Source organism: Natrix helvetica, assembly GCF_964273705.1.
Source record: "Natrix helvetica genome assembly, chromosome: 6".
In the NCBI taxonomy this organism is placed as follows: Eukaryota; Metazoa; Chordata; class Lepidosauria; order Squamata; family Natricidae; genus Natrix; species Natrix helvetica.
Window position 1 is genome coordinate 27,546,793 of NC_138553.1, and position 27,184 is coordinate 27,573,976.

Consider the following 27,184-nt stretch of genomic DNA (forward strand, 5'->3'; position numbering starts at 1 on the left):
TCTCCAGAAAAAAACGTTCAGGTAAGACCAACGTTCTTTTTCCAGTAGAGTGGAGGGAGGGGTCACAGAAGGGACATACCCACGCTACGTCCCCGGGCGGGCAGACTGGGTCCCAGGTGAGGAATCGGCCACCACCTTCTGAAGGACCCTCCGGCCAAAAGATGCCTCAGCCGAGGCATAAGCATCCAAACGATAGTGCCTAATAAAGGGCGTGGGGGAGGCCCAGGCAGCCGCCCTACAAATATCCTCGAAAGGCGCCCTGGTGGCCCAGGCCGCAGAGGTAGCGGCACTGCGGGTGGAGTGAGCAGTGATCCCTGACGGGGGGGTCTTCCCAGAAGCCCCGTAAGCCTCAACTATGGCCAACCTAATCCATCTTCCGATGGTGGAGGAAGACACCTTGCGTCCTAACGAGCCTGGATGAAAGGAAACAAATAACGCCTCGGTCTTCCTAATGCCCTCAGTTCGCTTTAGGTATATGCGAACAGCCCGGCGAACATCCAGCTTATGCCACACCGACTCCTGCTCCCTCAAAGGGTTGGGACAAAAATTCGGGAGCACGACCTCCTGGGCCCTGTGAAACTGTGAATTCACCTTCGGAATGAAAGAAGGATCCAAACGAAGGACCACCCTGTCCTGGTGTATTACACACAGGTCACTGCGGGAAGAAAGGGCCCCCAACTCCGAAATGCGCCTGGCCGATGTAATGGCCACTAAAAACACCACCTTAAGGGTAAGCAGACGCATGTGTACCGTCCTAAGTGGTTCGAACGGGGAGCTCGTCAGAGCCTGGAGAACCAGGGTCAGATCTCAGGTCGGAAATCTATGAACCGGAGGCGGACGGATGTTAGCCGCCCCCTTCAGAAAACGCTTAATCAGGGGAGAACGGGAAAGGGTGGGGGAACCTCCCCCCCCAGAATGGTGGCCAAAGCCGCCACTTGGCGTCGGAGCGTATTATGCGACAAACCGTCCTCCAACCCCCTCTGGAGGAACTCCAACATGTTCGGGACGGTAGCCCTAGAGGGATCCTACCCCAAGGGAATACACCACTTCGCAAATGCCTTCCATGTGGCATTGTAAATCCTAACCGTGGACGGCCTCCTAGACGCCTCTAAGGTGGCTATAACTCCCGACGATAGTCTCTGCCCCCTCAGGATCCCCCGTTCAAGAGCCAGGCGGTCAGATGAAGCCACAGAGGCCCTGGGTGATGTAAAGCCCCCTGACTCAGAACGACCTCCCCCGGGGGAATCCTCCAGGGGTCTGCTACCAACAGCTGGACCAGGTCCGCGAACCAGGGTCTCCTCGGCCAGTACGGGGCTAACAGGATAACGAGAGCCCTCTCTGTGACTATCTTCCCTATCGTACGGGGAACGAGGGGAAGGGGAGGAAAGGCATAAAGAAGGCCCAGGGGCCACCGGCTCCTGAGAGCATCCGCTCCTTCCGCCGACGGAGACTAGAACCGGGTAAAGAACCGGGGCAGCTGAGCGTTGTCGGGGGAGGCGAACAGATCCACCCGGGGCGTGCCGAATCTGCTGCATATCTTCCGAAACAACTCCGGGCTCAGTTGCCACTCGCCATCGTCCAGGGTTGTGCGACTCAGCCAATCCGCCTGAAGATTGGACACTCCTGAGATGTGCTCCGCCACTATGGAAGCTAAGTGTCTCTCTGCCCACAAGCCCAACAGCTGCGCCTCTCGCCAGAGTGAACGGGAGTGGGTGCCCCCCTGGCGATTGATATGGGCCTTCGTCACCACATTGTCCGTGAGCAGGAGGACATGGCGCCCCCGCAGGTGATGACGAAAAGTCCGAAGGGCAAGTCGTGCGGCTTTCAGCTCCAGCCAATTGATGTTGTGGCGGAGATCCGAGGCAGACCAACGTCCCTGGGTCATGTCGGAGTCCATCACGGCCCCCCAGCCGAAGAGGCTGGCATCCGTCGTCACTGTGACTCTCTCGGGCTCCCAAAAGCAAGCCCCCTGTTGCAGCGCCGGGGACAACCACCACCGAAAAGAGAGTCTCACCACCGCTGGCAGAGGAACTGGCCGCAAGGAGTTGTTCATCATCCTTCTCTGGACTGGGATCAAGACCCACTGGAGAGGTCGCAGGTGGAGCCGGGCCCAGGGCACTATCCCTATACAAGAGACCATCTTCCACAGGAGTTGAGACAAGGTCAGGATGGAAACAGACCTTCTTTCTCGTACGGAGGAGACTAGCTGGCGTAGGCTGGACAAGCGGTCTGGGGATAGGCGGACCCTCCCTGACTCGGAGTCTATCACTGTCCCTAGGTGTAGGATCTGCCTGGATGGGGACAGGTGGCTCTTGGGAAAGTTCACGGAAAACCCCAACGCCTGAAGCCAACGGATCGTCAGCCGAAGATCCGACGTGGCTCTGGGGAGGGACTCCGCCTGAACGAGGACGTCGTCCAAGTAGCACTGAAGTCTCACCGGGATGGAACGCAGGTAAGCCGCCAGTGCTGCCAGGACCTTGGTGAACGTCCGCGGAGCTGAGGCCTGACCAAACGGGAGAGCCCGGTACTGGTAATGCCTGCCCCAGTGAGAGAACCTGAGAAAACGCCGGTGAGACTGAAGGATGGGGACGTGGAGATAGGCCTCCGTCAAATCTACCGAGGCCATGTAATCCCCCTTCCGAATGCCCTGCAGGATAGATTTCAGGGACGCCATCTTGAACCGCCTGTATACTAGGTAGCGGTTCAGGCGTTTCAGGTTGAGAATCGCCCTCCAACCCCCCGAGGATTTTGGGACTACGAACAGATGTGAATAGAAACCCAGACCCCTCTCCGGCTCCGGAACGACCTCCACAGCCCTGATTTCTAGAAGATGGGTGACCACGAGGTCCATGAGACGATGTCGCTCCGGGTCCCGAGCCGGGGGAAAAACTTTGAAAAAACTTGGGGGTTTGGAGAGGAATTCTAATCTTAGGCCGTGGCGAACGGTCGCCCTGACCCAACCGTCTGACGTGATCTGATCCCACTCGTCCGCATACAGTGCCAGGCGGCCTCCGATGGGATGACTAGGGTTCGAGTCATTTCCCTCTGCGGAAGGGACGGCCGCCCCCCCTCGAAAGGGCCCCTTGGACTGTGGCTGATACCTAGAACGGTCCTGAAAGTTCTGCCTATTGAACGACCTGTCCTGCCTGTACGGTTGGTGTCGCTGATCCTGATCCCTGTCATAGGACTTGAACTGGGGCCTGCGATAGGGATGACTACGGGACTCCGCCTTCCTGGTGGATGTAGGCATAACCTTCTTTTTATCTTTGTTTTCCACCAAAATCGGGTCTAAGGAAGCCCCGAACAAATTTGGACCTGCAAAGGGGGCAGCCACCAGGTCCCACTTGGCTTTATAGTCCATCTGCCAGTTCCTGAGCCACAGGAGCCGACGAGAGGCCACAGAGGTGGCCAAAGCACTTGAGCCAAATCTAACAGCGTCTAGGGTCGCATCAGCCGAATACTGACACGCTGCCATTATTTTAGCCAAATCCTGGTGTACTCGCTCATCCTGGATCAGAATGCGATCCTGAAGCTGGCGGAGCCACATGACCGTTGTGCGGTTGAAGTACGAGGCGGCAGCCGCCGCCCGCACCGCCCATGCTGAGGCCTTATAATTCTTACGTAAGGTGAGCTCCGCCCTCTTGTCCTCTGGCTTAAGTTTATCTGCCGCGTCCCCCGAGACCACTGGGGAAGAGGAGACTAAAGCTGCTATGGGCTGATCTATAACTGGAAGCTGAATAGCCTGCACAAAGGACTTTTCCATGTTGTAGGCGCGACGGTCTTTGCTGCCAGGTGGGGAAAAATTAGAAGGACGGTCCCATTGGCTAGTAGCCACCTCTAAGAAAAGAGGAGCAGGAATCTCCTCCTTATTGGTGGCCGTCGCTGAGAACATGACCATGTCCGGATCCGTGGGCGGTGGGACCGTGGGGTCCCCCGTGCCCACCTTGGTGGTCCTCCTAGCCTTCTTAAGTAATGGTTTGAACATGGCCTGGAGGAAAAGGTTGGAAGAACGAGGCGGCTCAGGAGCCGCATCCTCCTCCTCAGAGAACCCCCAATCATCCCTCCGTGCCTCCCCCCTAGAGGAGACCTCACTCATGAGGGAAGGAGAAGAAGCCCTAGATCTGGACCTACTAAAGGGAGTAACTCGACTGTGGTGGTAGGGCCTGTCCCTTTGAGAAATGCCCCTAGAAATGGCTGCAGAAATAAGCCTTTTGAGATTCTCAGGGAGGTTTTCTAGATCCTCCTCATCACCTTCTGAATCATAGTCTGGTGCCACATAGGCCCTGCTGGATCTCCTACCCCTAACGGGACCTGCAGAGGTACCTTCCAATGGATCCCCCCTATCTGCCTCCCTAGTCCCCAGGGAAGCAGAAGGAGAGCGAGGCACCCCCCGCTCCTGACTCCTATCAGATCTGCATGGAGAAGCAGAGGAAGAAAAAGGACTGAACCCCCTGGCCACAGGAGGGGGAGGGCAGGGAGCCACCGTGCGTGGGGATCTGGATCTAGGCCTAGGATCCCTGGCCTGTCTCTTCTCAGCTCTTTCAATGACCTTCTCAATAGCCCTGGATCGCCTGAGCTCATCCCTCTGCAGGGCTCTTGAAGGTCTGTCCTCAGCTGAAGGCCTAGAAACCCGAGGCCTAACTGGGGGAGTGGGCCCAGCCTGATCTTCGCCTGCCTGAGCTGGCGCGGCCTGCTGGGACTCTGTTCTATCTGCCATCCCCACTCACGTGCTCCAGAACGAAGTTTTTGGTAGTAATGGCCCTTCAGCTGGTGAGAATCGCCTGCTCCGGGCCTCCGGCAAAGTTGCAAACAGTACTGCCACGTTTTTCACAGCCTCTCCGTGTTGCAAGCCCCAAACACGTGACTCAAAATGGCCGCCAGCTTCTTTGGGCGGTGCATTCAAAAGCGCGCCTAAAAATGGCCGCCTACCTCGCCCTTAATAGCTAATGCCTGCGAGCTGCAAGCTCGCCTTTCCAAACAAACACTCCAGATCACTGCTGAGCTCCTAAGCCACGAGGAGCCTTCCAACACCAAAAAAACGACTCCGCGCTGCTGCCGTGGGCTGTAACCGGCCCGGGAAGCTAGCGGTTTGAATTTGAAGCCGAATAGCCGCTTTCGCGCCGAAAAGCCCCAGCGCGCTGCGAGCCTCACAGGAAAAGTTTTTAAAAGGCAGTTTAAAGCACGCAGGGTCGCCCGGCACACCCGAGACCCCAGGCACCAGTCCGGAGCGATCCCTTAGGAGGGGGGAGAAAGCGCCCCCCCCCACTGACTATCTCAGCCTTCTGAGGGCAGCCGAACAACAGCCCTGCAAGGCGGACCCACTACAAAAATTTTTTTGAAATAAAAGAATCCGAATTCAAAGTACCAACAACACTAATACTGACTAATAAAACCCAATAAAACACTCTTACTAGGAACCAAATCTGTGTCTTGGACCTTGACTGAGAGGAAACTGGGAACCAACGGGAGAAGGCGAAGGTTAAGAAGTTTTCTCTCAGTCAAATGGACCAATCAGGCTGTGTTAACCCTTCTGTGACCCCTCCCTCCACTCTACTGGAAAATAAAATGTTCCTGGCATTGCTTAATTGATCGGGCGGAAGAGACATCTAGTCATCATCACCACACCTCAATCCCTGCCCCAGAGTCTTAGCTGATGCCATACCGAAAGCCAGCTAGGTATATCGCCAAAGAGCCACCCTCTCTTCCAGACCCAGCAAGGTCAGTGATGTCTAACCCTTTTGTCGTTGTGTGCCGAAAGCGACAGTGTGCATCCTCACCCATAATGTAATGCGCACACGACCCCTACATACACACCTGCGCATGCGCACATGACCACCCCTGCATTCCCCTTTCCCCTGACTAGACAACTGTGCCTCGTTGGGTCATCGTTTCAGAGATACTTCTTTACCTAAACAGTGAAACAGACCAATGGGAGTCAGTGAAAACTCCTGTTCTCTTTCCCATTGAGTTTCCTTGTGAAAAGCTGGCAAGAAGTACTGGAAGTCTTCCTCCCTCCCTTCCTTCCTTCCTTCCTTCCTTCCTTCCTTCCTTCCTTCCTTCCTTCCTTCCTTCCTTCCTTCCTCCATCCATCCATCTGTTCCTCCCTCTCTTTTCCTTCCTCCATGTTTTCTTCCTCCTCCCTTCCTTGTTCCTTTCTTCCTTTTCTCCCGCCCATCTTTTTCTTTATGTCTTCCTTCCTTCCTTCCATCCCTCCCTCCCTCCTTTTCTTCCTTCCTTTCCTCTGACTTCCTTCCAGCAACATTGAGTTTAGACTTCCCACTGACTTTCCCACAAGGAAGCTTAATGACTTAAGTTTAATAGATAATATTGCGTGGAGTTAATAAATAATAATGGGTATCATAGGAATTAGGGATGGTGGGATGGGTGCATAGAATGCATGAGAGATGTAGTGGAAACTGGAGAGGGCACATAGGGGTGCAGATGAGGAAAGGTGCACAGGGGATATGTAAGAATTGCCATGTACAACAGGAAGAACATGCGTGAAGTTGTCAGGAGTGTTGGAAATGATGATCTTGTGACTGTGACTGATTGTGGCAGCATCGCAGCATCAACTTTCCAAAATTTCATTCCCACAGGAGTAATGGATCCTGGATTTTGGAAGTAAGTTATCCTATGTGAGGTATGTTGATTCAAAAATTGTTGCCCTATGATGTATCATTTCACCAATTATGAACAGACATGAGAGTTTTAATAGCATATACATAAATGGTGTGTCAGAAGATCACACCATAATTTCTGTTCTAGCAAATACTTCTCAAGGGACATCTGTCAACTAAGTATTGTATGTATAAAGAACTACAGTGAATCTAGATTCTGATTAGATTTTTTCTTCTTCAATTTTTCTTTCAATTCACTTTTTGTTTTTACATCAGGAACTATATTAACAAAACAAGCTTTATATTTTATTAAATCTACAAGGTCAGCAAACCTTAATATCTAAAACATTTTTAAAAGTATGCAGAAATATGCAAATATTCAAAAAGCAGTACTACTGTATTGTAGTACTACTGTGTCAGCAATAGAATGAGTACCAACGCCATCTACTTACTTGTCTAAAGAAAGCTATCAAACATATTATATTTCTGTTAAATATAGTTTTGTTTTAGGCATTTTTTCTGACCATACAGCATACTAGCTTTGTAGTTCATAATGAAGTATAAGCAACTCATTTGCTCTTCAAACAGTTAAAACTATCAAAGATGGTGCAAACTTCTGTTTCATAAGTTCAGGTGTTACTAAAACATACAAAAATTCTGACATTTTCAAATACTACGTAACAGCCATTATACAATTCCCTTCAGGATATGTTATGCAAAATGCACAAAAAACTAAACAGTAGTAAACAAAAGAAAATAGACAGGAGATAAAACAAAAGGAAAGAAAGATTTAGATCAAGTCAAAGTGCAAAAATTCATATACCCCCAAATCAAGTTGTATGTTTCAATAAATCTCTAGAGTGAATAAAATCTGATACAACTTCTGCATGAAATATCTACTTATTATATGTGAAATTATATGGAGATTCAAAATTAGAAAAGAATGAATGTAGTAGGTGTTTTGAAATGTTTCCTTTGGCAGAAGTAATAGTTTTTTTTTTCCTTTAGAGTGATAATTTTTTTTGTTTCTGCTTTAAGAATTGTTCCTCATTATTCCTTATAAAAATTTTCTAGCTTAGAAATAATCAGGATTCTTGCAGGCACTGCATGTTTGAGATCTCCCCACAGATTTTCAACAGTATTCCACCAGGACCTCAAAAAGGCCATTCCAAAACGTTTTCCTCTTTCTTGTAGGTCAGAGGTCCCCAACCTCCAGTTCATGGACTGGCACCAGGCCCCGCAAACAAGCAAAGCCTCATCCATGGGATGCAAGTAGCACGTGAAAACTCTCTCCATGGTACCGGTCCCTGGTACCCCAAAAGATTGGGGCCGCTGTTGTAAGTAACTTAATGTTAATTTGGTAGCATGTTTCAGATTGCTGTCTACCAAAACATCCAAACTCTTTTCAGCTTTAGTTTGAAGACCAAGAAAAACCTTTGCTAAAATATTCATTTTCGAATTCAGTGAAACATACAATACGATCTAAAGTTTTTCATGTAAATATATTTCCCCATATCATTCTAACCAGGCTAACCAGCCTTGCTTCCATCATGCATACACCAGGGGTTGGTAACCTTAAACATTCAAAGAGCCACAAAGGTGCTAACCGGAAGCCCGCCCCCCCTTTCAATTCTGGAGCCGACCGGAAATCCGATTCCGCCACCATTGTGTCTCTTAACGAGGCATCCTTTTTCCCCTGTCGACTGGAAGTCCAGCTGCCCCCACCATAGAATCTCCTAGTGTGGTGTTCTTTTTCCTCTACCTGTCCTAAGGAAGAGCCCTATGCTGAGTCAACCGGCAACAGGGAGTCACAGCAGAGGGATGAAAGAGCCACATGTGGCTCCAGAGCCACATGCGGCTCTAGAGACACAGGTTGCTGACCCCTGACATACACCAATTCATAGATCGATCGTCTATTATTTAAACTTCTCACTTTTTTAAAAAAAATAATCAATTACATTTAACTATAATATTCTCACTCTTCCTTTTCCTTTCAACTTATTCATATATTGTTCTACAACTTGAACACATTCTTTCTATATGACCAAACCATTTCAAAGTACTTCTTTCATCCTCACCTCAAAATCCTTTGTTTCCTAATTAAACCAGAATCTTTTAAATGAGAAACTATTGGAAAACAAAATTAATTTGTAATTTACGTGCAGCATTTTATTCAGAAGCTCAAGGCAGCATAGATAGCATTCCTTCTTTCTATTTTTCCCCACAATAACCTTGTGAAACAGATTGGGCTGAGAGAGAATGAATCTGATTCCTGAGGACGGACTACAATCTAGGTTTTCTCAATGCCATTCCAACAGCATCACCACTACATCACATTGGTTCTCTCAACCAGGATCATCTGCATGAAAGTGATGCAATAGGTAGCTAAATTCTAAAGTTCATCCCAAAACTATATCCTTTCTATAATTTCTGGTTAATTTTCTGGTTCCTCTGCCATGTTTATTACTCGCAATCTGTAATATGGTAGGTGTGAACCATACCCTCTTTCACACTATTGTAACATCTGTAGATGGTAGTAGCCAAAGAATGCTATCAATCTTTAACTCTGTTTCCATAAGAAGAAATGGGAAAATCCACTTGAAGCATGCAGCTATATACAGTTGATTATTATTAATTTTATTTCAATTCTGTTTTTTTAAAAAAAACAAGTGCAGAATCTTGAATAAGGCTCGTCAAAGAACACTTATCCTAGAATCAGTTTCCTTATGAGACCTCATGTCCTATTCTACAAATCCCTCTACTATGGTCCTCGTAACTAAGTAGCTTTGCCTATCATTTTCACCCAAGCCACATGTTTCAAGCTAGCAACTATAGTAAGCAGACATAAAAATTTCTAAAGCTAACAGGAATATTTAGTCAGAGCACTATTTAATTCTTATAATTTAATTGCTTGTAGTACTTTTTTTAATTTTTAATCATGTTGTAAGCTGCCCAGAGTTGCTTATCAATGAGATCTGTGGCATAAAAGTTTCACAAATAAATATGGACCCAGACCTGTATGTCAAAAAGCAACAAAGGCCACATGTAATTCGAAACATAATTGTATATTAAAATATATCGGGATTCTTTTGCACAGAAAATCTTTGCTCTGCTTGAGGTTGCCATTCTTATGGCAAACTGGGGGATAACTGAATAGAAATACTGAATCCAAAATCCATATTGAGGCAACAGCCCTATCAGGTCAATTCCAGATTACAAAATAACATGTACCCTTTTGAAACTTCTGGAACTTTTCATATAACGTGAGGATAAAATAAATCTTTAGAAAAAGGGAGGTGGTAAATGCTGTATAACTCATGCGCCAAAAGGATTTTGGCTGCTCTTTTTTTTTAAATTGGTGCACATCTGTTTTTACTTTCGGTAGGAAATGTCATTGCTCTTTGGCCAGATGAGTTGGCCAACATATAATGTGAATGAACTCTATATGCTATCTTTATTATGAACAAACACTTATTTTTTCAAAGAAACCACAGCTTCACCTGCTTAATGACTCACATAAAGCTTTATAAATTCAAAGTAATTCCATTTGAAAGACAATCCTCGGAATGTCCATTCAAAAATAAGTTATTCAAGGTTCAATGTTACAAAAATAAGTCCTTCAGGGCGTGAGGGATACTTCCAGAAAAGTAAGATTACATCCTTGCACCCAGATGAGTATTATCTAGCTGCAGTCTTAGACAGAAACTAACAAGATTAAAGAGGCTTCCTAAAACACTGGCTACAATTCTTCCAAAACTAAACAACCCAGGCATGAGAGACCTAAAAAACTTTCTTAAAGATCAGAATATCAACAACACTGTCAAACTATTCACTAAGTCTGCATTACTATTCATCTTCTCATCGTTCCTATCACCCATCTCCTCCCACTTATGAGTTATGACTGTAACTTTGTTCCTTGTATCCTTACAATTTATATTGATTCTTTCCTAGTATGATTTGACTGCTTATTTGTACCCTATGACTATCATTAAGTGCTGTACCTTATGATTCTTGACGAATGTATCTTGTCTTTTTATGTACACTGAGAGCCTATGCACCAAAGATAAATTCCTTGTGTGTCCCAATCACACTTGGCCAATAAAAGAAATCTATATTACTCTAGGTGAGCTACCTTCAAAGAAGTATCCTTACTATGTCCTGGACTACAATCTACCTTCACTGGAGGTGTTGGAAGCTACAAATCGACACATCTTCAGGTTACCCACTCCGAAGAAGTCTAATCCCTTGTCAACTATAAGGCAACCACATAAACCATCTTGTGCTCATTCCACGCCAGGCTCCCTCATTCCGATTAGCCCTTCGAAAATTCCATAATGGATGAGGCTTCCCAGCACGTGGCCGTGTAACAAAACACGGGTCTCTCTACGTGTGCAACTGCTGTGACAACCGCTACGTCCACTGCCACTCGGGTCCCAGCCAGGGCGCTGCTCTGTACGGTTCGTGATTCCTCTTGGACCCGAGGGAGGCCGTGGGGTGTTTAGCTCTCCTCCTGCAAGACCAAGATCAAGGGGGGCTCCTGGGCATCTACTGGCGAATGCCTGCCTGCCTGCCTGCCTGCCCACCCACCCACGACATCAAAGCGGGTCAGTCTCAACGGGACGAGCATCCTGCCCACCAGCGCTTCGCGTGAACGTGGGCGAGAGGGAAGCGCGCCTTTTACGGCCACGGGGGGGGGACGGGGACGACCGTCCAAGGTGGAGGAACCGCCGCCGATGCTAACCTGCATGCCGCCTCCGTCCGCCTCCGCCTCCGTCCGCAGTCTCTTGCTTTGGGCGCTCTCGGCTCCGTCCCCGCCGAGCATCGGCTGCTCCAGTTCGGACTCCCGCTTGACCCCTCGAGGGGTTGCGACGCCGACGCCGGGCACGAGCTGCTGGTGCTGGATGCTCTCCGCCATCCGAGCCGAACCCCGGCCGCCCCGCTTCCCCTAGGGGGAGCCGCTGCAGTCACCGCCGCCGCCGCCGCTGCTTCGCAGTCCCCACAAGCCGACCACCGATCGCGCGCTCTCCGCCGCGGCTCTCAGGCCCAGTGCGGCGGGTCCAGCCAGGACCCCCGGGAGCACGGCTGGAAACGCCTCAACCCCCGCCCGAAGGGAGCCCTGCCAGCAGACGGCCCCGGCAGGAAGCCCCCGCCGCAAGGCACCTCGGACGCGGGCCCGCCGAGCAGCGCCGAAAGCCCCGGAGGAGATCGCGGCGGCCCCAGCAAGAGCAATCGCCGCCAGAGACGTGGAGGGGGGGGTGGGATGGAGGGAGGGAGGAAGGGAGGAAGAGAAGCCGAAGCCCTTCGGTTGTCTTCGGAAAGGCCGAAGAGGAGTTACGGCTCCCTATGATCCCCCCTCCTTCCTCCCCGTTCGGCAATCTTCGTCAATGGCGAAGAGGGGCGGGGCGAAGGGCGGAGCTACCGCCAGTACTTGATATCTTCGCCGGGAAGGGCGGCTCGGCTGGCGCTTTGTGAGGAGAGGAAGGCCGGAGGTGGCTGATTTTTGTCGGGCGGCGGCAGAGGAAGCCAGGCGCTCAGGGCGGTGTTTTTTTTTTCTCCCAGCTAGGGCGATGCAAGATGAGGGAAGATCGTTGGGCCTCTAATTTGATAGATGTTTTGAAACTGACCTAAGGAATGCGACTGTTTAGCGCGGTTTCTTCGAGTGGAGACAGGAAAGGAGGCAAACAGTCGCATTCCTTAGGTCAGTTTCTTCGCTGCCAGCGCCATACGGCAAACATTTGTAATCTCTCCCTCCCTTTTTTTTCCTCCCCCTAAAAGGGGAGAGGATTCCCGCGGTTCCAATTTGCGACTATAAATACTTCAAACACTAAAGCCGCAAGCTTACCGCGAAGTTTGTGGGATTTAATTTGGAGATAGCATGGTTTAAGGGTGGCATTTTCCGCAAGGATCATGCTTGCAAAATACTGGAAAAGTGAGATCACCCCACCAGATGAAGGTGTAATGCAGGGGTCCCCAAAGTTGGCAACTTTAAGACTTGTGGACTTCAACTCCCAGAATTCTCCAGCCAGATGGAGAATTCTGGGAGTTGAAGTCACAAATCTTAAAGTTGCCAAGTTTGAAGACCTCTGGCGTAATTCGAAAAATGTTGGACTGTGCTGAAATGGACACACTAACATTAAAAATAAAAGATAAAGAATATTATTTGATTCGGAATAGATTTTATGAGTGGTTAGAGACAAGAGGTAGAAATTAGAGAGACTATGAATGTTTGTATTAAAAATAGTGATGGTTAATAGCAACAATCATTACAAATAACAAAGACGTAAATAACCCAATGTAAAAAGAAACAAGTTAGAATTACTTGGCTAGAGCATCATTGTTGTCATTAGTACATGTGTTATTATTGTTACTCTTTATTAATTTATGTGTTATTTTTTTCTCTGGTCTTTTTTTTTTTTTTTTTTGTAAATGGTACACCCCGACAATACGTCGTATGCAAAAATGCTTATGAATAAAGCTTTTTTTTAGAAAAAATATTGCATTTTCCGAGTATTGGAAGGCACTTTTAATTATTTATTTATTTATATGTGTGTACACACTTACGTACCCTCTGTCTTTCTCCGTGGTCAAGCCCTCCTGAAGTTTTTGTATTAGAAATATAAAGGTTGAAAAGGTAATCCGATGATCGGCGGGTGCCAAAATCTTCCTAAATTTGATAAGACTTTTAGGGAGATCATTACTATGCTTTACCATTTGACCATAAGCAGAAGTTAGATGTTGGGACAATATGGTAGATACTATTGGTGTGCTGAAAATTCTGCATTTTCAACCATTGTTAAACTTGATTGAAAAGATGTATAAAAATATATTTGACAACAGTAAGTAAAACTTTGGCAACTTTTAAGATAGGGACTTCAATTTCCAGAATTCCATATCTGGCATGGTGGCTGGGACTTTCAAAGTCTGTATCTTAAGCTGCCAAAGTTGAGAAACATTGCCTAGTGAGTTGAGACGACCAGAAAGTAGGTGTGATAACGTTGCCTTCCTATGTCACAAATCAGACAGTAGAAGTTCATGACACAACTCAATCCCTGTGGGGAAAGTTTTTCCGATCTAGAGGTCTGGTAAATAGAAAGTTTGCCGGTAAAGAAACATGTAACTGGGGGAAAAAGTGAAATCCAATCCCAGCTTGTATATTTAGAATAGTGTTTCTCACTATTGGCCATTTGAAGATGTGAGGATTTCAACTCCTCCTTCCAGTTAGCCATGTTGCCTGGAGAATTCTGGGAGTTAAAGGCCACACATTTTCAAGTGGCCAATGTTGAGAAACACTAGAGTTCCCAGAACACTTGGGAAAAAAAATTATTGTCACTTTTCTATCATCATTTTCTGTACAGTTGAAAACCATTCCTGTGTAGTTGAAGTCAGTTTTGAAACATATTTGATGCATGAATAAATAATGCAACCCAATATATAGTTTTGCTTCAAATTTTCTATCTTTGGCAGCCATATTTAGTTTTGTTGGTAAACTGTTCACTGGTCCTCATAATGTTGGGATTTTGTTTCTGTGTGGTCAAAAGGGACGACATCCGATAGCTGACACATAACTGAGCTGCCTGTTTCCATCTCCTTAATTATCAGTGGACTTCTTGATATAAAATTTAAGGCCCCAACCAATGATGGTTGAAGATGGAAATTGTTGTAAATTTATTTTTATTTTAAATTTTGGAAGGAAACTGATCTGTTTTATAAAAGTCGTCTGTTTTACAGATAGTGATGCAAAAGACAACTTAGTTTAGTCTTAGCTTCATTTTTCAGACGCTTCATTTTATTTTTAGTTCAGCCCAAAACAAAGGTTGATAAATAAATTATCCAATTTTTGGTTCTGAATTCTATTTACATTTATGGTATTTGTATATTTTGGAAGTAGTGACTTTGTTTTTTTTGTTTTTAATGTATGTTGCCTAACGGTTATTACTGTGAAATGACTAACAGTAAATAAGTGCAGCAAATGCCTTTCCTTACAGCTTGTTTCCCAACTCTCCAACAATGGTTTGAATCTCTCTACTGAATATATTCGATGATAATATAAAAACATTCGTCATATATTTGAAGTTTTCTCAATTAGTCTTTCTAAGACTTGGGGGTGGGGGTCTTGTTTTTGATCTCTATAAAACACAAGTATAATCTTGGAAATCTACACGTTTATGTAGGCAGGGGTTTTCTAAAAAACTGAGTAAGACATTCTTTCTCTCAGCACTTTTTGAATTATTTTCCTCCCCATTCCCATTCTGTTTCCAGCGGTATCAGAAACTACCAACCATGTTTTAGCCTGGCATGCTGTATGTATCAGCCAGTAAGTTTATGTTGCATTATATCTTGCAACTCCTAATCAAACTCCATGTCTCACCATAAGATGCAGTGCATAATCTCAGTTGTATCTTCATAGAATTGAAGAAAAGTAATGTTGAAATACTGTTCAGCCAGTTGAGCTCTAGAAAGGATCTCTGGGTGACTAAATTTCCCTTTGGAGGGCTGAGCCTAATCCTTGAATTTTATCCCTTGCGTCTAACATCAATCAATCCTTTCAGTTTTGGTCTTGAGCCTTACTACTATCTCTGCCCCTGGATATCACTATGTTATGTTTCTTCAGGTCGTAAAAATTATTATAAACATACCCTTTGGAAGAGACTCATTACTTAATATACGTGATCTACTTAGCATGTTGCTTTTTCTTTTTAAAATAATGTTGGAATTTAACTTGATTGCAGAACATAGTTTAGGAGCTGTTTTTATTAGGCTTTTATTTAAAGTTATTTGTTTTCTGAATTGTTCTACACTCATCTCAAAAAGGAATATAAACATCTAAAGTAAGGTACTAACTAATTTAAAGTGCTGCACTTTATTTTCAAATTCATCCTTTTCATTATTTTAAAAGGTATCCTTAATCATTATAACTGTTACTCTAATAGGATGATGAGGAATTGACCAATAAATTAAATTTGTATCATAGTGATATGCTTCCCATTGTGTTACTTAGGGTTTCTGAAAATTATAGTTCAATATCTAGACTACCAAAGATTGTTTATTCTTTAAAAGAAATGTCTGTATTCTGTATTTATGCCATGTTGATTTTCATCACATTACTATTTGTTAACTAAAATATATCAAATAAAATCAAGCTCTGAAATATTATTGATCTTTCTCCTATTTTATACCGTAAAATAGGTTTTCAGTTTAAGTGGATTATTTCATTTCTGCTATTTATCAGTACTAGTTTAGCAGTTAGAAAATAGAAACAAACTGTGCCACCTTTCCAAAGGAATCAAATGACCATTTCCTATAGATATATTGAAATGGACTACTAGTAGTCTGTAACCATAACCTTTTGTTTAACAATGGTTCAAAGTTATGACAACCTCTGAAAAAGTAAATTATGACCCATCCTCAAAATTACTACACTACCCTACATGGTCATGTGATCACAATTCAGGTGTTAGTCAACCCGCTCACATCTGCAACAATTGCAGTGTGATTTGCAACCTTCCTAGCTGGCTTTTGATGAGCAAAGTCAACAGGAAGCTGGATTCACATAACTGTTCTTTAACAGTCATGTGATTCATTTAACAACCATGTGATTTGCTTAGCGGCAGTGGTAAAATGGTCATTAAATTGGGTCCAGTCATGTGAAGTCTCACTTGATGGCCACATAGATTTACACTGGAAATTCCAGTCCCAACTGTGATAGTAAATCAAGATTGCCTGTATGTACTTACAGGTCTTACAGTTCTTGGCTGATGGATTTTGCAAAACAGCAGCATTATGCACTATAAGAATATCCAAGGTTTGGGGGGGGGGGTTTGGGGGGTGTCCAATTATTTGCTAGGGAAGCATAAGGACATTTACTTTATTGAAAACTTTCCATTATCTAGCACAGAGTTTCGTGTTCAGATCTTATTACCGAATAACACATAATGCTAAAGTTTAATGAAGTTTGTTGAGTTTTGAATTAACGAAATATAACATATCCATTATGACTTACGGAAAGCAGAATAGAGTCAGTTGTTCAACAAGCCAGAAAGAAAATTCCCAGTGTTGCATGCAAAGAAGTCATTGTTTGCCTCAGATAATTCCATTTTATATAATAAAACATTTAAGTGCATAGTTGAATGTGTGATTTATATATAGCTGTTAGTCGCAGATAACAGATACATATCCAGTACTGGCCTCCTTTATTTATAGCTGGGATTCTGCAAGAACTCTAGGAGTATATGTGTGTATGTGTGTATTTTAATGCAAAAGGACGCAGCCACCATAATCATGCTGGATTATTTTATATCCAAACACCCATTCCCCACTATCCTTATCTTATGTGCTGTTTGTGAGAAACCCTAGTCTTTCATCAGAAACCCTTCACAGCAAGGAGGTTCTTATCAATCTAGCAATATCGACTTGTCTGCATCCTGTTTAGTGCAAAACAGAGGCACGTAATTTGCTCCATTGTGGCAGCTCCTCTCACTTTCACTGTATTCCAACCCAGGGTAGAGAAGTTACACACAGCAGATGGTAGTACATGGATAATCTTTATTGTTAGAGGAGCACAGGCAATCCATTACTGACTGTAGTGGAGACACATGCTAAGGCACTTATTATATAAAAAAAAGGCTTGCAAATCTGGTTTGGTGACAGCAATAGGGATAGGAGGTTCCTGCAGTGAGAGCAATAACCATACAGTATAGGATATTCTTATTTTAATTTGTCATTTACTTAGAAGTTTAAATGCAGCATATACAATATGGTTAAGTATACAGATAAATCCAGCAACCAGTGTATTGGTGTAGAAAAGTAAAGACTATCTATATAATTGCAGTCCCCATAGAAAGGCAGTGATAAAGACCTTTACTGTATTTTCTTAATTACTTATAAACAAGAGATACCAAGGTCTTCAACATATCATCTGTGCAGATTAAAATGTTTTTTTTTTCTTCTTTAATATACTCTTAGTCACTGTGCAGAATAACTAAACCTATCCCCTGATTATAGAGCTAGAGGCTTGGACATTATAGTAAAGAAGCACTTCCTTGCCCGTACTCCATTCAAAACCAATAAGTTCTGTTTCTTACCATTAAATATATTTGGTCCCAAACAGGTTCTACAATAAGAACATTAGGAAAACTTGATGCTTTCTTGACTCGTCTTTAACTATTGGTTCATTCCATCTTAGACATAAAGCCTGAGACACCATTGCACTTCAGAACTGCCTAGGTCTTGGTTACAAGGAGGGATCAAATTAATAAAGTCTCTTGTAAGAGAAGCTTCCTTCTCCTTCACCCATTCCCGAGACTTTGTGATCTACATGATTTCAAAGACGTTTGGAAGGCATGCTGGGAATCCTTGCTTTTCCTATTCAACATGACCCTTAAACTGCTAAGTGGACAGACTGAAGAAGTCGAAACTATGAGGTCACCGAACATGATTGCCAAAAGCAAACAAAAGAGGAGGAATAAAGGGTGGTTCCTTGCCTCTATCACAAACTCGTTATTAGAAGAAAATAGTTGATTTATAGCAACAAAAAGTACTCTCTTTCCCACCAAATTACAAACATTTACTGGCAGCTGTGGGAAGAACAATCAATGTTATAGTCATCTGTAGTGCCCAGTCTCATATCAGACTACAGACTCTTTGGCGTTCAATACAAAAGAGTGTGATGCTGGGAGAGATGACACTAATGTCTGATGGTTCCAAATAGTCCAAGAAACATTGCAACACTATGATCCACTTTCCCCAGCATACTTTAGAAGGGCTTTGTGACAAAGGGAGGGTAGGTCATTTGATAATGGGTAACCTGGAAGCAATTCTATTCAGTAGTTTTGGTATCACCACCATCTGCTTTGCCATCCAGTTCTTCATCAGACACTTCACCAGGTCCCTTCCTGGGAATCCGGCGTGTCATCACAAAGGGCAAATCTCCTCCTCGTCTATTGGAGAAAGTAACACAAGTTATATGGGAACACTGGTATTCCATTCTTAGGTAATCTACTCATTCAGACATTAGCATGCTCAAGGTAAAAACGTTAAGGGAAGTTCATGTGAATAGCAATGAACCTAAACAATGAACCGTTACCTAAGTTTGTTTTTCAGGGAAGTAATCTCCCGGTTCATGGCATCACCGGTCTCAGTGGCATCCTCCAGTTCTCGTTGCAGCTTTCTGCGAGCTGCGTTGGCTCGTTGTGCTTCTTCTTCTGTCTCTTCCAGCTGACGCTTAAGTTGCTTCAAGCGTGCATTTATCTTATCGGCCTGTAGTGCAAAAAAGAAGAATCATCAGGGTCATAGTTTATTCACATGCAGGTATCAATCCTGGCTTGGAATCTTTGATATGCAGCCTATAAACTAAGTGCAAATTCCTCAAAAGAGATGCCTAGCAAAACACTTCAAATCATTAAGTCATGTCTTTTTCCATTCTGACAAAGTTGCCTCACAATCTGAAATGGCATAAGTACTTCTTTTGAAGTAGTAGCACACTTCTAATATAGAATAGTCCTGAACACGACTATGCAAAGTCAATTTCATATTTTTTTTTGGAAATTCTTCCTTTCCCCTAATACCTCACACTACTACACAAGGGCAATCTGTATCAAAGTAAGTACTCTTTGGGTATGTTTCGCCATGATACTAGTACCTGGGCCAAAATCGCACAATGACAACTTGAAGAAAGTTTTTTGATCCTAATAGAATACATGCAGTTGTATCCTCTTGGATACACTAGGTTCTTATCTTGGAGATTGATTTATGATTCCAGGGTTTATAAGTTAAGCAATGCAAACAGGATACCTCAATCCTAAAATTGAGAAGTTCCATTACTAGACATCCTAATTACCTAATCATATACAAGACTGACAAAAATGTATTAATGCAGGACTATTTGGTCATAGCAAAAAGGTTGTAGAAATCAATAAAGGGCAATACTGCTAACATCTTAACTTGCTAAACAGTCGAACTTTGTAGAGTTGTAGGCAATGTTTTTGTCCTGCAGCTTGGATTAGCAAGCATCGGTTTTGAAAATGCACATACCTGATCTTTATATTGTTCAGCATTGCGTCTTTCATCTTCCACTTGTAGAACAACATCCTTCAGCTTCTTCTCAGTACGTCGGACCTGCTTGCTGGCAGCCTGGCGTTCCCTTTAAAGAAAGCAGATAAGTCATGCATGTTTGCTTAAAAACTGCACAAGTAGACTAAAGGTTAAAAGACTGAGAGGCTTTGAAGTTGGCACTGCAACAAGTTGCACTATCTAAGTGAAGTTTCAGTTAGGACCAAAGCAAATAGAAAATGGGAGATCACTTGGTTACTCTATGAAGGTTCTCTATAGTCTGAGCTCTATAGTCTGTGTGCTTGCCCTCATCAAGCACTCTGCTGCACTACACTGAACAGTTATGTTTGTCCTGGATGGCAAACAAGCTAACAGTAAACAATATCCTAATCCAGAAACCAGCAAAACCACCACCACCAACACTGACAGGGCAAGCCACTAGTACATAAAATGAGAGCAAATCTGACTCCTAGCACTGAAAATGTTACCTAGTTTGGTAATGAACCATCTACAAGAAAACAACCAAGCTCAGAGAATGCAAAAAAGTTACAATTCCACCTTGAGCTATAAATATTCTCTTCCATTGAAAGAGAATAATCCAAAAACTACTAAACAGGAGAAACATAACAGTTGAGTGTACAATAGAACAATTGAAGGCGCTAGAAACTGGACTCCCTGAGGGCCAATACACAATTTTCCATATACTTCTAAGATTAATTTTGTACTCTAGATAACTTGAAAGACGTAAGCAGTCACACTGATTGACCTGCCTTTCACTCAATCGTTTTCTAAGGACTTCATTTCCAGGATTTAATGAAGAAGGGTAGAATAATTAGCACCTAAAGTTTAGGTGGTATGTGCAAAAGGCTGCTGAATTTTGACCATGTAAATCGTTCTCAATAATTCCAGTTTCTATCTCCTTCCATTGTTCCTCTAGGTAAAGACAAATCATGTACAGGGCCATTAAACTGCAACAACTGGAGGGTGAACATGTGGTAGATTATCAATACCTACTTTGTCTCAGTGTCGAGCTGTTCTTCCAGCTGTACTATTTTTGCCTCAAGAGCAGTGATAGAAGACTTGTATTTAGATTTCACAGCACTCTCCATTTCCTGAAGTTTTGCCTTTAGTTCCTTATTCTGACGCTCTGCTTGCTGGCGAGCATTTTCATTTTTCTGGGCATTACTGCGTTCTGCATTCAGATCTGTATTTATCTGATCAATCTGGGAAAGAGAGTACGAGGTATGTTAGCTTCATGTATGTGAATATATCTTCTTCCACATCCTTTAGGTTCTCCTTTCCCCATTTTTGTCACTTCTACTAAAATCTTATCTTTTCGGTCGAAATGATGCAGGGCAGGAGAATATGGAAAAGTAATCCCTGTTCAGTGCCAATAAAGAAAATTATATACATATATTATCTATCTATCTATCTATCTATCTATCTATCTATCTATCTATCTATCTATCTATCTATCTATCATCTATCTATCTATCTATCTATCTATCTATCTATCTATCATCTATCTATCATCTATCTATAACGTGATTTTCTTTTATTTTTATAAAGTAAATATTTAAGGTTTAAGCTATGCTCATCAGAAGCTGCACAAGTTATCACTGCTTGATATCTAAGCAATGTCTTTCTTACTCATAGTTTGTTGAATATATCATAATCAGCTGATATTGCACTATATATTAAGCTATTAACCATGGTTTGAAAGCCACAATTTCAGGTTTCAGCAAGTTAAGCATTCTAAACTCAAACCAATGAAACCTCTCAAGCAAATACCTGAAGATTTGCCTTCTTGAGACGATCATTCACCAACTCTGTATTACTCTGCTCTTCCTCCAATTCTTCTTCAAGCTGAGCTATCCGAGCCTCCAAGCGACGTTTTTCTTCCAAGGCCAGAGCTCTGAGATAGAAAAGGAATATATTCATATACAACATTTTGGAGAAAAACATACCTAATTATTTATCATCTGTAAGCAATTCTCAAAAAGATATGAGTTAATCACTCTCTCTCCAGAAACAGGACATTTTATATCTAACCATCAGCACTTAAGTTACAGGCACTATGGAACATCTTTTCCAGAACAGCCTTATTGCTTCATGAAAGAAAGAAGGAAAAAAGTGCTATTACTCACCCTTTGCCACTACTGTTAGCAATCTCATCAGCCAGCTCATCCCTCTCTTGTTGAGCCTGGCGCTTGGCACGTTCAGCAGCTGCAAGTTCCTGAAATCAGAGTAAGATGTACACAAACTCGTGAAAATCAAGCTTTATGAAACAAATATTGTAATCTAGTTGTAACTCGGACAATCATATACTTTTACATATCAGAATAACCAATAGTCATTTACGTATAATATTTATTATATATATTTATTAAAAGATGCAAGTAGCATCATATACAGTAGATATAATCAGAAAGGTTTTAGAATAAGATGCAATGGTTTGTAGATAAAGAATAAATTGGCAAACTTTTAAGAAACCAAAGTAATTTATTAGTAAATTACTAATACTAAATTACACTACTAGCCTAGTGTTTATAATCACAGTGAAAAATGTGACTGTTACTAATATAATTTGGAATTTTTATCTGAAATAGCAATCACTTGCCAAAACAGCATCTAAAGCTACCAGGCATGTAATCACAAACTAATCAAAACATGTTTTTGTTTCTTTCTTTCTATCTATCTATCTATCTATCTATCTATCTATCTATCTATCTATCTATCTATCAATCTATCATCTATCTATCATCTATCTATCTATCTATCTATCTATCTATCTATCTATCTATCTATCATCTGTCTATCTATATCTATCCTGATCTATTTGTATGTCCATCCACCCATCTATCTCTGGAAAGAATCAAGAAAAAAATGGAAAAACAACGATTTTTAACAGCTCAAAGGTCTCCTGTATTCCTACTGTAACATCAATCTATTGATACATGAACTCATTAAGTAACTACATTTACTTCCTAACCGACAATAGGATGGACTGGAAGATAACCTCATCCCAGCTTACAGAAAATAGTGTGAACATACAAGATATAAAAATTGGTATGTTTGTGCTTGTGGCATGCTGGCTAAAATATGCCAAAACTGACTGGTACTGACCTTGACTAAATGAAGCACAGATACGACTAAGTCTATACCTTACCTATCTTACTAAAATAGGCAACATGAAAGCCTTACTTGACCATAAACCATGATAGCAGGGGAAGCCAATAAAGTATGGGTTAATTTGGTGAAGATCCATGCCACATGTAAGATTATGTTTTTCAATATAAGAGGAATAAATGGATTAATAGATGAAATAATAATAAAGATGAAGGATTTGACAAATGTGAATGAAGGTAGTCTGATCTTGCAGAGTAGTGTTGATACGCACACAGAAGTGATGGTATAAGATGGATTATGAATTAAAGGATAAAATGTATGTTAGAAAATATGTTATCAAAGTTTCTTTAGTTTGTGTGTAATGTAGTAATCCCTACATTAATGATAGTTGCATACTATGCTCAGTGACTGGTGATAATGGAAGAATCAGATACAGTTTTTTTGTGAGAAAATGTGCAGTGTTCTGATTGAATGTGATCAATGGAAAAATTATTCTGCTTGATGACATGAATGACATCTGCTTTATGATGGTTGGAAATGAGACAAGTACAAAAAATTATTTGAACTCTAGAATAAATCAAAATGTGATTGGTGTTTAACTGCTTCAAAAACCAAAATCTATTCATATTTACCCATATGGCAAAAAAAAAAATCCAAATGAATGATTGATTCAATTATTTTGAAAGAAAATTAGTGAAGAATACAAGAATAAGGACATATTGTGAATGTGAGATGGATGATTATTTGGTAGTGGCAGGAATAGGAAAAAAAATAGATATGTATCCTATATAATAAAGTGTTCAATGAATGGAAAATGGCCTTAAGGAAATTGGATGTGGATACTGTTTAGAACAGACTGCATAAAATTATGTTACAGTATCACTATAATATAATGACAGAATGAGAGGACGACATTATATAATGTTTACACAGGAAAAACAACAGCTGAAAAAGGGCTGAAAAAGAGAAAGTGACAGTAAACGTTGAAAGCGGAGAAGAAAATCTAAAGCAATTTTCATGGAAACAAAATTGTGTTGGAAGTTGATGAAGGCGGCTTAATAAGGACCCTCCAGCACAGTGAATGGATTTTAAAATAATGAAATTATCTGGAATGGAATTGAAGCAAATGAGTAAGCTGAATGTAGTGGAAATGAGGTACTTAAGAAATAAGCAACAAAATACTGTCACTGAAATTATGTACAGAATGAATGTAAATTGAAGTGACCAGCACAAAGTACTTGTAGTATTTAGGTCATTTAGAGAGAATAAATAAGGATTGAATTGCAAAAGAAACATAAGAAGCACCAGGGAACAGACTGAGGAGGGAGAGAAAACTGTGACAAATATGATGACGTCTTCAAAAAGAATGAATTGAGATATTTAAAGAACAAAAAGCAACGCAACAAAATAATTTTATGTAAGTGGTGGTAGCAAAAGTAGGGACAGAAATATATGGAGAGTTACATCCATGGTGCTAATAAATTATTTTTAACTGTTCCGTTTTATTTTTTTCCCAGGCATGTATATTCTATTAGGGTTCCCCCCCCTTCCAAAAAATTAATTACCTCCTGCATTTGAATCATTTCTGCTTCCATATTCTTCAACTTCTTTTCATTCTCTTTAGCCTGTGCCAAAATTTCTTCTCTTGAGCCACGTGTGTCATCCAGTTCCCGCATGCAATCCTTCATCTGGGCCTAAAAAGTTATAGGTAAATTAATGAGTATATGAAACTTATATAACAAATTTTATGTAAGCTTATATAAATTTATAACAAAGTCCACCGTGAATCTAATTTATAACAAATCAGATTCACTGTGTACTTTGCCCAAGACAAGTCCAATTTATTGTCAACCAGTCTCCAAGACTTCAGGCATCTAATACTTTGCAACTCCGCAACCCAACAATTTTTAACTAGTGCACCCAAAGATTCAAAGTGAGAACTTCTATACATAAAGCATTCTCTCTTTGAAACAGTTAAAAGGAATGTTATCAGGTCAGTTCGACCTAGTTCTCAAGGACTGGTTAAACTCTTCTATTTTTTGAAGGAAAGACAAAAGCCCAATTAAGGACTGAATGGGTGGAGGCCTCAAACTCCAGCAGGAGGCAGACTGCTCACCTCTACACCCTCATGTTGTTCACCTTACCAGATGCCTCCTCAACAATCACAGTCCCCCACTGACATGGATACTACTGTGGCTCAGGAATGTCATTAGTCCATTTCCCGTTAGATAACACCTAGAACTAGAGGCCACTGGGCCAACCAAAATGAAAAAGACCAGGGCGGAACTGGTGGTTGGCTAATGAAGGTAATGTCCCGGTCTAAAAAGAAACAGAGTTTTCATAAAAACCATCTGAAGATTCATACAACTAGACTTCTTTCCTAAATCAAAATAATAACTGCTAAGCCTTGATGATTGTTTGGATTGCTTACTTCAGTTCATCTGCTTGTGACATAGCAACCAAAAACCAGTATTACACAAGCGGCAAACCTCACCTGTAACTTCCGGAGCTGTTTAATAGTTTCCTCACGACTCTTGTTAGCAGAGTCTATATGGGCCTCCAAATCCTTGAGGTCCATTTCCAGCTTCTTTCTGGCAGCTACAGCCATAGAGCGCTGTTTTCTTTCATCTTCCAGCTCTACTTCCATTTCTCGCACCTGTAAGGAATCAAAGCATAGACAATTTACTCATTAACACAATCCAGATCCCACATCCTAAAGCAAGGGGACCACACACAAAAAAGTGCTTACTAAATCATCAGAGAGTTGGTAATTAATCTTATTGCCTGGCTAAAGTTGTCCAGTAAAGGTTGCGAACAACAGTTCAGGAATTTCCAAGATCTCTGAAATTCTACCTGTCTCGTCAGCTGCTTTCTCTTTTCTTCATTTTGTTCATCTCGGCCCTGGAGATCTCGCTCAAACTGTGCCTTCATGGCTTGTTGGTTTACTTCTAAGCGCAATTTGGCATCTTCTGTGGCCTGCAGTTCATCCTCTAGCTCTTCCAACTGAGTCTTCATCTCTTCTACTTGTTGTTCCAGAGCTCTTTTTGACTTTTCCAATTCGTGAACCTATAGCATACAGATACAAAATTAGCTTCCCTATATTGGCACAGCCATTGTTTTTATGGTCCAGTATTTTAAAAACTAAGGTATAAATAATTTATTTAGTTAAAAACATTTATACAGCCGTCCATCTTATACCAAACTCTGGGCAGCTGACAATAAAAAATAAATAAAATAAAACATAATAATTTGTTATAATTTGCAATGAAAAATATTAAAACCATGAGCAATAAAACATAGCAAAACTTGGCACCATAGCTGAACTCTCACATGCAGCCCAAAACCAGGTCAATCTCGCCCTCTCCCAGTCATGGGGGGTGGGGGGGTGGGGAAACCAGGTCTTAAATGCTTCTCAGAAGGTTAAAAGGATAGAAGCCTTCCGATAGTGGGGAAGAATGGTGCAGAGAACAGGGGCTGCCGCAGTAAAAGGATTCTTCCTAGGTCCCATAAGATGGCAACATCTAAGATCCTTAGGGAGAGGCAGTCTGACAGATAACCTGGTCCTGTGCTACATAAGGCTTTAAAGGTAGTAAGTTATTTATTAACAATTCTCTGCCTCTCTTAATACTCCTAGTCTTCTCTGGACAATTTACTTCAATAAAAAACAGAAATTAACTTGATCAGGAGTTCCTGCATCTAGGTTCTCATCTCAGACAATTAATACATATGGAAATTAAAGCACTAAATAAATATTAGCACCTATACATAGGTAGGCAGGAAGCAGGGAAACCTATATAGAACTTTAAAACGGTATTCCCCAACCTTTCTGGTTTGGCATCTTTTTTTATAACCTTACTGAAAGTGCAAAGTAATCCAATTTAACCGCTAAGGCTTATCACAAGCCTCTATTAATGGTAATCACTTTCACTGAAATACTATCAACTTACACTTTTGCCAACATCATCTTTTGAACTCATCAAATCCTCCATTTCTGTCCGAAACTGCTTATTCACTCGCTCTAGCTCTGCTTTCTGCTCAATGGCTTCCTCCAAGGCTCTAGCCAAGGAAAGGGCTTTCGTTTCCTTTTCTCGTGCTTCTGCTTCAGCACGGTCCCGTTCTTCGGCATATTTGGCAGATATTGTTTTCTCCTCTGCTAACAGCTGGAAAAGAAACAACGATGGGACAATAAGATTTCCAAATAAATGCACGGCTATCTGGAATGCTTGCCCCTTCAGTTATCACCAATGAAACAATAGGAGCATCTCATACAGGTTAGTCATCAATTCCTGATATGGGTTAGGATGAAAAGTTAACTGATCAGCTTTTGCCCCAAAATACAGCAGTTGGCACTCTTTTACAACTGAGCTAGAAAAAGTACAAGTCTAGCTCAC

General features: G+C 42.3%; 2 protein-coding genes across 7 annotated transcripts in view; both read right to left on the reverse strand.

The window, feature by feature from the left end:
- RBFOX2 (RNA binding fox-1 homolog 2) overlaps nt 1-11,853 on the reverse strand; it is a 192,942-nt gene extending 181,089 nt beyond the window's left edge. For 2 of the 4 annotated variants that reach the window (XM_081956659.1, XM_081956658.1), the window contains exon 1: nt 11,359-11,853. In XM_081956659.1, the coding sequence (XP_081812785.1) occupies nt 11,359-11,532 (174 nt within the window). In that variant the 5' untranslated portion in view covers nt 11,533-11,853. Of the gene's footprint in view, nt 1-11,204; nt 11,256-11,358 lie in introns of those variants that run through there. The other 2 variants (XM_081956657.1, XM_081956660.1) reach the window with 2 other exon arrangements.
- A 5,286-nt stretch (nt 11,854-17,139) lies between these two features.
- The window catches only part of MYH9 (myosin heavy chain 9), a 72,221-nt gene continuing 62,176 nt past the window's right edge, over nt 17,140-27,184 (reverse strand). For all 3 annotated transcript variants that reach the window (XM_081958737.1, XM_081958736.1, XM_081958738.1), the window contains exons 32-41: nt 26,741-26,953; nt 25,647-25,859; nt 25,288-25,449; nt 24,359-24,487; nt 21,812-21,900; nt 21,456-21,579; nt 20,679-20,887; nt 19,647-19,755; nt 18,700-18,872; nt 17,140-18,553 (exon numbers count right to left, since the gene is read on the reverse strand). In XM_081958737.1, coding sequence (XP_081814863.1) covers nt 18,433-18,553; nt 18,700-18,872; nt 19,647-19,755; nt 20,679-20,887; nt 21,456-21,579; nt 21,812-21,900; nt 24,359-24,487; nt 25,288-25,449; nt 25,647-25,859; nt 26,741-26,953 — 1,542 coding nt within the window. In that variant the 3' untranslated portion in view covers nt 17,140-18,432. The remainder of the gene's footprint in view (nt 18,554-18,699; nt 18,873-19,646; nt 19,756-20,678; nt 20,888-21,455; nt 21,580-21,811; nt 21,901-24,358; nt 24,488-25,287; nt 25,450-25,646; nt 25,860-26,740; nt 26,954-27,184) is intronic.